This window comes from Crocodylus siamensis, chromosome 6 (assembly GCF_052110815.1).
Source record: "Crocodylus siamensis isolate JL-2025a chromosome 6, ASM5211081v1, whole genome shotgun sequence".
Taxonomy (NCBI): domain Eukaryota; kingdom Metazoa; phylum Chordata; order Crocodylia; family Crocodylidae; genus Crocodylus; species Crocodylus siamensis.
Window position 1 is genome coordinate 82,410,153 of NC_143400.1, and position 15,233 is coordinate 82,425,385.

General features: G+C 45.7%; 1 protein-coding gene across 7 annotated transcripts in view; it reads left to right on the plus strand.

Moving 5' to 3' along the window:
* The first annotated feature begins 12,841 nt into the window (after window positions 1–12,841).
* LOC149863074 (uncharacterized) overlaps window positions 12,842–15,233 on the plus strand; it is a 347,984-nt gene continuing 345,592 nt past the window's right edge. For all 7 annotated transcript variants that reach the window (XR_016443055.1, XM_090052663.1, XM_090052665.1 and 4 more), the window contains exon 1: window positions 12,842–12,999. Coding sequence is in view for 6 of the 7 variants with exons in the window: in XM_090052663.1 (XP_089908789.1) it covers window positions 12,923–12,999 (77 nt within the window). In the remaining variant the exon portion in view is untranslated. The remainder of the gene's footprint in view (window positions 13,000–15,233) is intronic.

Consider the following 15,233-nt stretch of genomic DNA (forward strand, 5'->3'; position numbering starts at 1 on the left):
AAATGAGATCAGTGGCCCTTATAAGTAACTGTGAATGTAGGTAACGTTTTATTTTCTCAATCAGATATAATGGCTCCCTACAGATACACATTCATGCCTTGAATTTAAATAGAAGTCACTTACTTTTTATGCTGCAAAAAAAACACCAAGCCCACTTTGAACACTTTTCTTTTCAGGGACAAATTCTTCAGCTTCATTTGCCTTCTTTCTCCCCTTCTCACACCCCAGCCTTCTACCCTAGCATATAAGGTCCGAATATCAGGAGAAATTTAGGTTTCTTCTGCATAGCAGGAAATAGACCAGAGACTGTGTAGCACATATGCTGAAATATGGAACTGAGTAGACTAGGGAAGTAAATAGGATATAACAATCACATTTCAGATCTGCAAGGTAGAAAACCATGTGAGATGACCTATGCTGATCCTCATATCCTGCATTAGCAAGTACAAAGGAGCAAGTACTGCAGGCTGACTTGAAGATCCCAGTCTTGCACCCCCCACTGGTTTGCCCAAATGCTCAGCCAGCTCACTGTGATACCTTTTTTTCAATAATTTGACATTCCCAGGATACAGATGCAGCTAATATATATGAATAGCCATGTCTCTTCTACTAATGGAAAATGGGTCAAAGAGCAGAGGTGCTCTGAATGACAGAGCTGAAGTAAAAGCTTCATTTTGGGGCTAATGGACTGGGTTTGGAGCCTTCTATTAGCAGAAATTATGAATTTATTAAGCTCTCTGAATGGATTTCAGGCAGGGATCTTAATAGTTGAATAAGGCATTATTTTCTAAGTTACCCTCTCCCTGATGAATAACTATAATCAAAACTCTCCGTGAGAACCACCACTGGAAATAGACTAGTATAATTTACAAAAAGAAAAAAAAATACTAATAAATGGTTCAACACTAGGAAGATTCTACAAATTGTAAAGGTGTCCGTTTGGGTTTGTGCAAAGTAATGTATCTGTTTGGATAGCAGCTCCTGTTTAGGTAGCAGCTTCATTTTCAGTTAAAGGAAATTATTTGGATTTAATTTTTCTTTTTCCCCCCAAACTGCTCTGGAGAATGTACATCCTAAGGCAATAATATAGTTATAATTCATAATGTGCAGGGCCAGATCCTTAGCTACTGTAACTTAGTATATCTCCACTGTCTTTCTAAACCACTATGCATATCTTTAGAGCCGTTAACAGGAGTTTCATATTATGAACATTGTACAGTACTTGTTCTTTTTGCCCAAAGTACACTTAAATATGGGGTATGTGCATATTTCCCAACAGCCTAACAGTGTACTTTGGGCAAAAAGAACAAAAGCCTTCCAGTAGTCTCATAAGCAAAGCAACCTTTTATACAATGGTCTCTGCAGATGAAGCAAACCAACAAAATACCCACAGCTGTACCATATAGTCCTACTGAACATAATCTTCCCTCTTCAAGTTTCATACGCAAGCTATATTGCCAAAGGTTAGCCCTGCACTTTTAAGAAAGGAGGAAAGTGGATCTGGCTAACTATAGGCCCATTAGCCTGACTTCTATCCTGGGGAAGATCTTAGAAAAGTTTATTAAGGAGGCTATCCTTAATGGACTGGCCAACGCCAACATCCTGAGGGATAGCCAGCCTGGGTTTGTTGTGGGTAGGTCTTGCTTGACCAATCTCATTTCCTTCTATGACTAGGTGACCTATCACTTGGACAAGGGAGATGAGATTGATGTCATATATCTTGACTTCAAAAGAGCCTTCAATCTGGTATCCCACGATCACCTCTTGGCCAAACTGGCCAATTGTGGCCTTGGGTCCACCGCGATCCGCTGGCTGGGAAATTGGCTCTGTGGTTGGACCCAGAGGGTTGTAATTGATGGTAGTCACTCATCACGGTGTGCTGTGACCAGTGGGGTCCCTCAAGGCTCTGTCTTTGGACCCATACTGTTCAACATCTTCATTAATGATGTGGACATTGGAGTCAGGAGTGGACTGGCCAAGTTCGTCGATGACACCAAACTTTGGGGCAAAGCATCCATGCCAGAAGATAGGCGGATGATCCAGGCTGACCTGGACAAGCTCAGCAAATGGGCAGACGAGAACCTCATGGTGTTTAACACCAAAAAATGCAAGGTTCTCCACCTTGGGAAGAAAAACCTGCAGCACCCTTATAGGCTTGGCAGTGCTGGCTAGCACTATGGACGAAAGAGACTTGGGGGTCATCACTGACCACAAGATGAACATGAGCCTGCAATGCGATGCTGCGGCTAGTAAAGCGACCACAATGCTGGCTTGCATCCATAGATGCTTCTCAGGAAAATCCCGGGACGTCATTCTCCCCTTGTACTCAGCCTTGGTGAGACCGCAGCTGGAGTACTGCATCTAGTTTTGGGCTCCACAATTCAAAAAGGATGTGGAGAAGTTTGAGAGAGTCCAGAGGAGAGCCACGCGCATGATCAGAGGTCAGAAAAAAGACCTTATGATTACAGGCTGAGAGCCATGGGGATCTTTTGCCTGGAAAAGCGCAGGCTCAGGGGTGACCTGATGGCCACCTATAAGTTTATCAGGGGTGACCACCAGGATCTGGGGGAACGTTTGTTCACCAGAGCGCCCCAAGGGATGACTAGGTCGAACGGTCACAAACTCCTGCAAGACCGTTTCAGGCTGGACATAAGGAAGAATTTCTTTACTGTCCAAGCCCCCAAGGTCTGGAACAGTCTGCCATTGGAGGCGGTTCAATCACCTACATTGAACACCTTCAAGAGCAAATTGGATGTTTATCTTGCTGGGATCCTATGACCCCAGCTGACTTCCTGCCCTTTGAGCAGGGGGCTGGACTCGATGATCTCCCGAGGTCCCTTCCAGCCCTAATGTCTATGAAATCTATGAAGAACACATTGAACATATACAATTCTAGACCAATTCTCTACAAGTTTTCTCTTCTCCACCAGCATACCACCTACCATTGGTTAGAGGAAGTAACTAAACTCAGGCACAAAAAGAACATGATTTACCCCAAGATGTTTGGATCTATATATGATTCTCTGGAACATTAAGGGGAATTCCGAACCATTCATGTATGAATGGAAAAGTGACCTTAGGAATCTCTTAAGTTGTGTGTCTTGGAAAGCAGAACCTAAATCAGGGGCAGGCAATTATTTTGGGCGGAGGGCTGCTTGATGAGTTCTGGCGAGCTGTTGAGGGCCACATGGGTAGCCCTGCCCCTTCAGCTGTCCCACCCCCTGGTTGCCATCTTGGGACCGGAAGTCCCACTCCCTGCCCCCTGACCTTTGCCACTGGAAGTCCCTCCCCTTGCACTACTTACCAGTAGCAAGGGGCTGTGACCCCTCTAACATCCTGCCCCAGCAGTGGGGTTTCAGGGGCATCAGACCTCCCCCAGAACTTTCCCCTTACATGTGCCAGCTGGCCCCAAAATGAGGAGGCTCCGCCACCACTTCTGCTGGCCAGTGCTAACCCAGTCGGGCGTGCCCCGTCCCCAGCAGCATGAGAAGCTGGCTTGAGCCACAAGCTGCTCTGGATGGGACAGACCCAGCCAGGTCTGCACCAGCCGGGAGAGGCAGCATGCAGTTGAAGTCAGCTCCTTGCACACTGCTGGGGATGGAAAGAGCCTGGCCAGGTCTGCACTAGCCAGCCAAAGCAGCGGTGGAGCCATGTGCTACTTGGGACTGACCAGCGGGGGTAGGGGGCTTCCCATGTGCTGCTGGGGACAGGGCCAGCTCAGCTGGGCCTGCACCAGCCAGCAGAAGTGGCAGTGGGGCCATGTGCCACTCAGGACTGGAGTGGTGGCCCAGCTGCTGCTTCCCCTCCCCACTGCGGGCCCAGCCTGACCTTGCATGGCCCGAGTGGCATGGCACGGCACGGCATGGGGAAAGACTGTCCAGCAGCCGCTTTCCTGGGCTTACCTGCAGGGCAGGCCCCTTACCAGTCCTGTGCAGCAAAGCAGAACCCAGCCCAGACACTGTTTCCCCTCACCAGCACCACAGGATCTGGCCCAGCTCCCCCTTGCCCCTCTCAAGCTGCAAATGTGACCTGAGCCAGCAGTGGGGTAAGGCTAGCTGGGGCAGGCTGAGGCCAGGGTCGGTTTCCTCACAACAAGAACCCAAGGAGGTGCTGCCTGAGGTGCTGCAGCCGGCGGCTAGTGCGACCAGAAGCTTTTAGAGAGGCAGGTGCCATTATGTGGGTTTTTAAGGGGCTCCATGGGCCAGAGGGAAGTGCTTGGCAGGCCGCGTCCAGCCCATGGACGGTATCCTGCCCACCCCTGACCTAAATCCATCACCTGAACCAAGAGGTTAATCAATAAAATTTGTTTTTCAGTATTTTCTTCTCCATTGTGATCTGACAGCATTTTGCACCCTATTTGGACAGGTATATATGATGACCCAAGGTACAGGACAGTAAAAAATTCAGGCCTGCTAAAGTTATGCTGAACAATAGTTAACACCTGAAAGTACATAGCAACCAATATATGAATATAATTCATCCTTTCTATTCCCCTACTCCCCTGAAAATTAAAAAAAGAAAAGCCAAATAGATTTTTGGAACAATTCTAAATTAAGGATACTGTGAAGACAAATGGTTAATGTCTGTTATCCCAGCTGCTAAGTTAATTACTGTAATGGGAAACATCTTGAGGGAAAGTATTGCATATGGTTATTAGCAATTAACCCACCACTCTAAAAATCACAATTCCTGCTAATAACAGAACACAACACAGCAACTCTAATTAGGATCTCTGCACGAGAATTGCTATCAGGAGGGAATGTGAAATCCTGTAACTAGCTAGGATTTAAAAAGCTGAGACGATGCTGAGGATTAGATAGAGAGCGGTAGTAGAATAGATTATTTCAGTTCAATAGGAAAACTTGTTTGCACTTGGATATGCCCAACATCTTTCCTGTTCAGGGTGAGAAAAGTCAGACTGGAAATGAGACCATTGTTGCTGCTGATAGAACTACAGGTTACAATCGAAGTGGAGGATAAGAGGAGCAGTGTGAGTTCAACCATCTCCACCACAGAGCTCATGAACTGACAATTGACATGTGAGCAACACATGAAATATTAGTGGTTGGCAGAGGTGCTATCTTTTATTAGACCAACTAGATTTTGGTGGAAAAAGTTCTTTACTTGCAAGCTTTCTGGCACAAACACCCTTCTTCAGGCATAGGAGAAAAGATTGTAAAAGTTCTCCTGGGTAGAAATGAAAGTTCATATTTCATAGGAGAGTTGAAGGTATGGTAAAATCTCCTGTTTGGAACAGTTCATTTTATGCAGGTTGGCCTCAGAAAAGTTGGAATAGTCTGTTTGCCTCCAAGTTGTTTGATAGTAAGCAGGATGCAGTCATATTTCCTTCGAGTTATGGTGTTTCATATTTCACAGAGGACTAAATTAATGGAATACTCTTCTGGGCAGGGATTTCTTATGTGGTGAGGTGTCTCTGAGCTTTGTGATGATGCAAATTACTTTGAACAAAGGTGGGAGCAGGATCTCAGGTTTCAGGTGGTCAAACTTGGTTCTTTGTAAAATGATGAAGATTTCATTGCACTGATTTTAAAAAAAAATGGCTAAAATTAGATTATTTTTTTAAAGGCAATGTTTAAAATGAAAACTTCAACATTTTACAAGGAGGAACCAAGTTGGACCACCTGAAACCTGAGATCCTGCTCCTGCCATGATGCAAATTACTTTGAACAATCACAGAGCTCAGAGACACCTCACCCACCACATAAGAAATCCCTGCTCAGAAGAGAATTCCATTAATTTAGTCCTCTGTGAAATATGAAACACCATAACCAGCAGGAAATACGCCTACATCCTGCTTACCACCAAACAACTTGGAGGTAAACAGACTATTTCAACTTTTCTCTGAGCCTAATCTGCTTGTAAAATGATCTGTTCCAAAACAGGAGATTTTTACCACACCTTCAACTCTCCTATAAAATCAACTGTCATTTCTACCCAGGAGAACACTTACAATCTTTTCTCCTATGCCTGAAGAAGGGTGTTTGTGCCTGAATGCTTTTATTAGACCAACTAGATTATTGTTATTGTTATTATAATAATTATTATTATTATTATTATTTTTTGGCCAAAAAGTAACTCTAATTGCAAGCTATCAGGACTCTCCAATGAGTCTTGACTGCTTTTCCTTCTAAACCGATATGGCTATACCCTGGATACCTGACACAGCGGTTAACAGGGCACTCATTCAGAACACCTACGAACAACTCTGAGCAACTGGATGGGCGGACAATGAACAAGGTGTTCATTTTACAGGAAATCCTTTAGTGCTAACCATGGAGAGAGATGCATTTTTCACTGATTTGTATTCTCTGCAATTCCACTGGATTAGAGTGTAATTCATGTACAGAGTATAATCTGTTGCAGTCACCCGAGTGAAAAGGAAGTAGTAGGAACTTGTCTATGCAGTGGCTCTGGGTGCAGTCCTAGGTGTAAGAGGGTTTGTGTGTGCAAGACTCCCCACTGTGAGCCTAATGAGCAGAGGTGAGGACTTGTCTTACTCTCCACAGATACAGCAGAGTAGAGGGAAAACTGTTTAACTGACCAGCAAGTTTCAGTGTTATGTGCAGGGGCATAGATGCTTATGTAGTGCTCACAACAAAGTATCGAATGCTGATATTAAAGATATATAGAGTGGATAGCAAACAGGGTATATGATAATGGTCACTGTTCATGAGAGGGAGTTGTTGGGGGAGAGAAGTCAGTACTGCTCTGTCTACTGTTTTCCATGAAATATTTAATTGTGGCTGTCACTGGCTTGGCTTCACGAAAGTAGATATGGCTGCTAACATTTTTGCAATTGTGTTATCTCGCTCCAGTCAGAACAGATACAGGCAAAAGCATGGTAAAAGTGCCTGCAGTGACTAAGTGCCTACACTAGTGTTTCTACTGCTGCTAGCCCTGGGGCAATGGAACCAAAGACAGCTATGGTGGCATGTCTTTGAAAAGCCTTTGAAAGACATTTTCCAGTCAGTCTGTATGAGCAAAATGGCAAATGGCCACTGCCATCAAAATTAGCCATGGTTAATATTCTACAAAACCTAGATAATTCTATGGAAACTTAGAGAATAGTGATTAGGAGTGGTGATTAGGAATCTGGAAGAAGATGAACTGAGGAGACCCTTTAACATGCACCATGAAAAAACAGATGTCAAGTCAAAAAGAAATTTCCCCCCTAGCATACTGTCAATTAACTTGACCAAGAATAACATGTTAAGTTACAACAGATAAATCTTCTGCGTTTGCTTTGCAACTCTGTGGGGAAGATAGTTTTGTGGCACTGAAAACCATCATCCTTTCCTACTTCTTTTACTATGAATAAGTCTGCCCTGATTTTATTACAAATGTATTTTCCCCCCGGTTAGTACTGCAGTCTACAATGTTGTCATTCATAGGCTTTTCTTCTGATGGTAAGGATTAGCAATATCTTAGGTTCAAGTCCGGTTTTGACCGTTCCTTTAGGAAGGCAATTCTCAACCCACAGATTCAAATAAGGTGTCTGAACTATAGTATAAGGGTTCTAGTACTCAGTTTATATAACGTCTTCCAAGCAATTGCAGGTATGCTCTATAGCATAACCCACAAAATGGACAGATCCATTCTCCAAGATTTAAAAAAGATAGGTAAGAGCAAGCAAAGATAGGACCCAAGCAAAACAAGGGTGAAGGGCAAATGCTCAAAAGGATTGCAGGACTCTTTTACTAAAGTCATCCAAGATCCAGCTGCTAGAATTTGCTCTGGAATTCAGGTGAGATGATAGACTATACAAACTGTACCTGAGTCAGGAAAGAGTTAATGCACTTTGGGACCCAGGGGCAGGTGTCACACTTCTAGGAGACCCTCAACAAATTGATAACAAGCTGGGCAGAGGAAGCAGAGCATCAATACTTGTTATAGGAGAACAAAATGGCTAGACCTCAGGAACTGAATAAGAGTATGCCCTGTTGGAGTGTCACTTTGAAATGGTAGGCCCAGCAGAAGGTAATTAACTTTTGTTTAGCTGCAAGAAGTAATTGTAGCTTAGTGTAAATGTTCGTTTGCTTTCTTGGTCTTCTGCAAAGTGTGAGAGGGAAAGATGGATAAGGACTGAGGGGTAGGGAGACAGGAAAGGAGTAGGGAACTCTATTCTAGGTTTGAGCCCAGAGTGGATGGACAAGTTCACTTTTTGCGGGGGGGCTTATATTGAACTTTAGGTGCCCTAGTTGAGGTGGAACTTTTACATGGTCTAACCAGAGTGGAAATATTCACTTTGCTGCCAGGTGCTAAAACAGAAGTGAAAACTGATAGGAAGAGGTCATCGTGGGGAGAAACTTGGTCTGAAGTTTATCGTGTGTTTTTATTTTCAATAAAGCTTCAATCTAGGAAGTCTCTTGGATGCAAAGTCTGTGAGTTCTATTAAGGCTGAGGTATGCAAAGACCTCATCTGTTGCCAGGAAACTATAGTACTGGTTGATGATAACATATTGAGCAATAGCTGAGGAAAAGGATGCAATAGCTAGGATGTAGTAGCTGAGAATAGCTACTCAGCTGCTCTATCTCCTCAGAGGCAGGATGATCTGACAGACTCGCCATGTCTACACGAGCAGCTAATTGCGCAGTAGCCTGATACTACTGCACAGTAGCGTCGTGTGGCAACAACCGTGATGTGATGCTACTGTGCAGTGCTATTAGGCTACTGCGCAGCAGCATCACAAAAAAGATGTTTGCCTGAGCTACTGCTCAGTAACTCGGTATACAATTGTATAAACGAGCACAGTAACTGCTGCGCAGGCATTGTCTCACGTAGACATGGCCACTGGTTGCTGCACTGGGAGCTAGAAGACCTACATGCTTCTCCTGAGCCTCTGACTCATATTTCAAGGGCAATTCACTTAACTTTTCAATGCTGCAGTTTTCCGATCTTTAATTGGAATAACAATAATACTACTTCCCTCCATTTAACCTCTGTAAGATCTCTGGCTGAAAAGTGCTAGGTAAGAGCCAAGTATCATTAACCTTCCATTTAAAACCAAAGTGCCTAAAACATTATATTGGCTTCCTTCTCATCCTGCTGGCTGCATAAGAGTCTGTAGATATGAATTATTATTTATTTATTATTTATGAAATGGCGCTCTTCAGACCTGGGCTAACATCTGATATAAAATCCCCATTGTTTCCTGTTTTCTGTCCAATGTAAGCACAGAAGAAATTGTAATTTTCATAAACAATGATTTACAAGCAAGCCAGTCATTCATAAGACTGTATTCCACATTACCCATAATAGAGAAAAAAAATAGAGTCCTTAATTAAAAAAAAATAAAGCACATGCAAAATATATCTAGGACTCATGCTTCCATGGAGTTTTTTAATCTTGTTGATCCTGAAAGCCAATTGAACAGCTGGGAGAAGTAGGTGCAGTAGCTTTGAAACTCTTTTGTTCTGTGACCCTTCATGCAAACCTATACTTAATTTGAAAATAGCTATGTCAACTCTCTTAATATGCTGTTTAAAGCCCCTCAGACAAGGTCTCTGCAACTCATACTCAAGCAAGCAGTCCCACTAATAGTCAATAGCATTGCTAGATGTTTTCAATAAAACAGAGATGAGATAAAATATTACATCATCTTCAAAAGAAGAAAGTCTGTGGCATAACTAGACTAAGTTTCAGTTTTGGAGAACCTTCAGGAGCTTCCTGTTTGCATGCCATTGCCAATATGTTAATAAATTTATATTTTATAAAGAGTACCTATATCTGTTTCTCTTTAATCTATAATGAGGTTTAAAATTATTGGTTCTAAAAGAATATTTAATGGGCTTTCAATGAGGCCTTAAAATACAACACTTTATGAATGTCTAATGTGTCTTTACTGAAGAACTAGCTGGGCGAGAAGCTTCTCTACCATCTTGCTGTGAGTGTTACCTGCTACTTCACTAGATCCAGGTTAGGATGACACCTCAGGCTACGACTAACATTCAGCCTTGACACAAGGAAGGTACAGTATTTTATGAAGGAAGATTTTTTCTGAGATTTAAGAACTGAAATTCTTAGAAAAGTGTGTGCACTGTAAGGGTAATGAGATTAGCTGAATGCGGGGTCCTGCAGAGTTAAAACTGCTCCAGATGCAAAGAAACTAGCAGCTCCTCATAAACTTCAGGGTACAGTTCATTTGCACTGGATTCTTACATGTGCTATATATTTTCCTTACAACCAAAAATAAATCATTGCAACTTCACTGATAGAATCCAAGGGGGATTGTGTCACTTCCAGCTTCAAAGCAAGGACCAATATAAAAATAATTTTCTTGTTATGATTCTTAAGTGTTTACATATTTCAGCTATGAGATTGGCAAATAGAAACCATACATTGAACCAAACGCATAAAATGAAAACTCCTGCATGAGTCTCAGGAATGAAATCAAAGGAGATTGGTTCATAACTTTATGAAATTGATATTTATTTGCAAATAACTTCATAATGTTAGCAGCTAAAAATGTACACGTGCAGCTGAGTGCACCACAGGCCTCCATTGGGGCTAATATGGTGCAGCTTGGGCCCAAACCAAATCCATTCCAGCTAGAAGAAATACACTTGTTTTCAGCAAGGGTTGGCTCAGAGTCATTAGTGTCTAGTTCCCTTTCTCTGATCCTTCTGTCCTAGGTTCAGTCATATCTTTCCTAATATATACTTCTCCTTCCACTAGATATTCACCATTTCCATCTATGTTTCCTTATGAACATTGGTCTGAATTCATATTAGAGCTTCCTTCTTTTTGACACCTGCAAAGGGAGAGAGAGAGAGAGAATAGCCTCTCTCACAGCGGTGAAAGGAAAAAGAAGCTTGGAAAGGGACGGAAGTGGTGGGTAGCTGAGATTTCAGCTGGGAGTTGAGAAAGCTATTTTCAGTTCTCTGCTTCACAAACTTCCTAAGGGACCAGTCACCTGGGGCTACATTCACCAAAGGACTTGAATATTTAACCCAGGGGTAGAGTCCTCAGCCTTGAGTTAGGTACCAAAATTCCTATACATTACATACGGGTAATTACATGCGTAGGAATGGGGTAGACAATAGCCAACACACTGAGTGGAGAACTGCCTTAGCAAGCTAATAGGGCACATCAAAGGGAAGTGTGTCTGAAATATTAGCTCTCTCCTGAATTTAGACCTCCTCTGCAGCACTGAGTTATGTGCTGATGGGAGATGGGGACTAGCAGCCTGAAACCCTTTCCTGGATTTAAGCACTTAAGTCTTCCCTTTGGGATGGAAGTTTTCCACTTTTAAAACTTGGCTGTTGGAGGAAGAGATAGTGATGTTAAGTGGAGTCGAAGAGGTGGAGTGAGACCTTGATTCCATCCCTGCTTTTGAACAGAATCAAGGCCTCAAAGTCTCTTTCCTCACTTTTCTCCAATGTGTTTAATGCAAAATAAATAAATAAATAAATCTTGGGACCAGAAACTAGAATCCTGGTCTCTCCCCTCCTACTTGACTGCCCTCCGCCTTGGTCTGTAGTCATGTGCTCCATCCATTTCTCAGTAATATGAGGTGAATAACACTGCTCCAGCTTACAGCCTTTCACTTGTTCATTCTTGCAGCAGTAGTGATGCAGTGGCATTGGATTTCATATCTGTACCGTACACAGAACGTGGAAAAGTGAGGATGAAAGAGAAGTGGTGAGGAGGCAGCCTTTTCTGTGGGGTTCGTGGCAGCAGAACTGATCTGGAAATAGAAACTGGTCTTCCTTGAAGAGACAGCGAGTAGTGATGGATTGGATAGTGTGTCTCCCTTATAGCTAGAAACTATCGTGAGGCTACCAATTATGTACATGCTGCTGAAAGAACGAATCCTCACTCTTTCCAGCACTGTGCGCCCTGAATAGGGCAAAGAAGTCTCTACCAGTGAAGCTTTAGGAGACATCACCCAGAGTAAAGGCCCTGAGAGGCGAGGCAGAGAGGATGTAGAAGAAGGATGAGGTGGGGAAAAAACCAGCAAAGGAGGAAAAAAGAAGATGCACAGAAAGGGAGAGAAAACAGAACAAGCAAGCCACCTGGCATGCCTCCCCCCACCTCCCATGGAAAGAGAGTGGGGACTGGAAACGATGGGGCAGTGGGGCTGAGAGGGCGAAGCTTGGTGGCAGTGGGCAGGTTGACCCTGCAGCCGTGCAGGAATCGTGGACTAGGACCTCCTTGTGCAGGAACCTGGGCATCCTCCCCCTGCTCCTAGCGCAGAACCACACTCGTGCCTGTCTGGTTTGTCCAAAGAGAATTGCAATTGCAAAGCAGACCACTTCCTGAGGTCACCGGAGCTGTTAACCCGATTTCTACATGGTTTTTATTTCCTAAGGTAGCAAGACAGCAATCTGCTTGCCACGAGGGTCCAGGAATGACACGGGAGGCCAGGATCTCAGGCCCCTGCTACATGTGACACAGCAGCCCTGATGAACCAGTGCATCCTGGCTGACCTGGTGACCTGGTTTAGTCCAGGAATGGCAGAACTGCTTTGTGGCTGGTTCCTTGGTGCCCGCGTGGCTGGGAGCTGCAAGGTGGGACGAGATCTGCGGCACGATCCCGCACGAGGCACGGATCCCGTCCCACGTCCAGCAGCGGCCTTTTTCTCGGAGCAAGGGCAGGGCTGGCACAGAGCCGGAGCAGCTACCCCGCGGCAGGCGCCCCCCAGAGCCGAGCTGCGGCCCGCCGCCCAAAGCAGCCCCCGGGCCCGGCGCGGGCGGGGCCGGGGGCGGGGCCGGGGCGGGGACAAGCCCGGCCCCCCGACGGCGGGGGCGGGCCGCGAGCCTGCCGAGCCCCTGATTTGCTGGCCCGCCGCTTTAAACGATTTGGAGGCGGCGGCGCGGAGCACATGGAGCCGGGGCCGGGGCCGGGGCCGGGGCCGGGGGCAGCTGAGAGCCGGCGGCGGCGGCGGCCCTGCCGGGCGAGATGAGCCCGCCAGCCTGGCTCCTGTGCGCCTCCTGCGCGCTGGCCGCCTGGGCGAGCGCCGCGCCGCAGCCCGGCGCGTGAGTGCGGGGCGCCCGCGGGGAAGGGCTGCGGCGGCGGGGCCTTGCGCGCCGGGGGAGGTGGTGCCCGAGGGCCGGGGTTTCCAGCCCGGCTCGCTGCTTGCCGCCGCCGGCCGGGCGGGGGGCGCCCGCGCTGGAGCCGGCTTCAGACTCGGGCCCGGCCGGGGGGGGGGGGCAGCCTGCACGGGGTCCGCAGCCCTTCCCGCCGGCGGGCCCGGGGCGAGAGCATTGTTCTCGGCTGCGATGCCGGGGGGCTGGGCCCGGGGGGAGGGGAGGGGAGCGACGCGGGGCCGCCGGCGGCACTCCTGCTTGCCCCGGGCACTCAGGGGAGTGGGAGGCTTTGCAGCGAGGGTGCGGCGCCGCGCCGCGGGGGAAAGCACCTGGAGCGGCACTTGTACGTCTAGGCGCGGGGCGCCGGCCCCGAGGGCGGACCCCTGGGCTCACGGCTAGAAACCGGGTTGGAAATCCTGGCTGGGTTAGCACCAATTCGTGGAAAGGTTTCTTGGCTTTTTGTAGCCTTAATGCTGCAGGGAAATGGAGGGGCCCTTGTGTAAACGGTCTGACACTTTCCCCAAATATTAGTGTTGGACCATAATGACACGAACGCGCCTCCCGCTTTGCTCTTGCGCTCTCTCTCTCTCTTTTTAAATTTACAGCTCTGTTTTCCAGTTTGTTCTACCTTTCTATAGCCTGTTTCTCGTCACACTGCCCACCACCTGTGTTGCACGCTCTACATCTCCAGGTGGACAGCTGCCTCTTGCTACTGGTCTGTGGGTTCCCCATGCAGTCCTCTAGGAGTACAGCTTGGCGAACTATTTTTTATTTTAAGGAAAAATCTTCCTTGTGACTTCTTTCGTTTAAAATAATGACTTGGATATAGGGACATGCCCTTGACTCACTGCTACTTAACTTCATGTTTGATTGAAGTAGTTTTACATTAATTATGAGTTTACAGTTCTGCAGGTTAAGATATGGATTGGTGAATGTTATTTAGGAATGACTGTCATGTAACAAAAACTTTGTTTGCTTATTCAGTTTTTCTTTTTAAGAAGGTCTCTATGGAAAGGCTAGAGGAAAGATGCCGTTTGAAAGGATAGCAGTGCAGTGATGATTTCATGCTGTATTCAAGCCATAAGGACAGGGAGTGTTAGCAGAGAGTGGTCTTGAATGGACAAAACACCTGTAAGCAAAGCCTTGGGTGTTTCTTTCAGGTGGTATCTTTCTGATGGAGAGTGAGCTGCTACTACAACTCTGAATGGTATTTTAAAGCAGAGCAAGTCAAAAGGAAAGGTTTCCCTTCCTCCGCAGTTGTCCTGTACAGTTTCCTTGGTTTCATTTTAGGTGCCCCACAACAAAATTTTTACTCTTTCAGAGAGGGATTGTGTTGATTTTTGGCCTGGGGGAGCTACAGGCTTTGACTGGGAAACTGCGGGAGGGAGCAAATAATTTGGCTCTTTTGTCCCCCTAGTCGTTCTCTTTTGTGAAATGTCACGTACGATGGACTTTTAACATAGGAAGTTATCAGTGGGATAAGGGGCTAAAATGCCTCGGTAAGTGCGTTATGCTGGCTGCTTTCTTTTCAGTTCTTTATTTCTGGTTGAAATCTCATTGGTCTGAGAAGGTACAGTGTGCGCTTCATATCGGGTAACTCAGAAACTTACTTCTTGCTAGAAAAGCAGTGATTCTGTGTTGACATGGGGCTTTTGATTCCAAGCCCCCAAGGAGAAGTTTTTGATGTAAAACAGATTTCAGGGTGTTTGCCTATTTCCAACAGTTGTTTCCAGACAATTAGTCCCTCATGGGTTCATATTAGACCTTTCAGTGCTTTTTCACAGGTGTACTGTTTTCTTCTAAATCCTTGTTGCTTAGTTCATTTTTATGAGAAGCTACCTACATTTCCTGTTAAAGCTGTGGACCTTGTGACGATGAGCTTTGCAGTTGAAAAGTGGGCTATGTTTGAAGTGATGCTGTGGTGTGTAGCTATACCACAGCGAAGATTGGAACAGGAATGCCACACTGAGAATAGTAAAAGGGCCTGCATGAATAAGACCTAAGGGGAGAAGGTTTGATATGAGTTCTTAAAAGTGGGATGAAGTTACTGTACTAGGGAAATTATTTTGCAGAAACTTCTTAAAGTATAAATGTTCGTGCACACTTAGCTGCAAGGCAGAGCAGACTGCAGGGACTCAGAACTGTCGCAGTAGTTGCATTGAGTGTTGCATCTTCATGCAGAA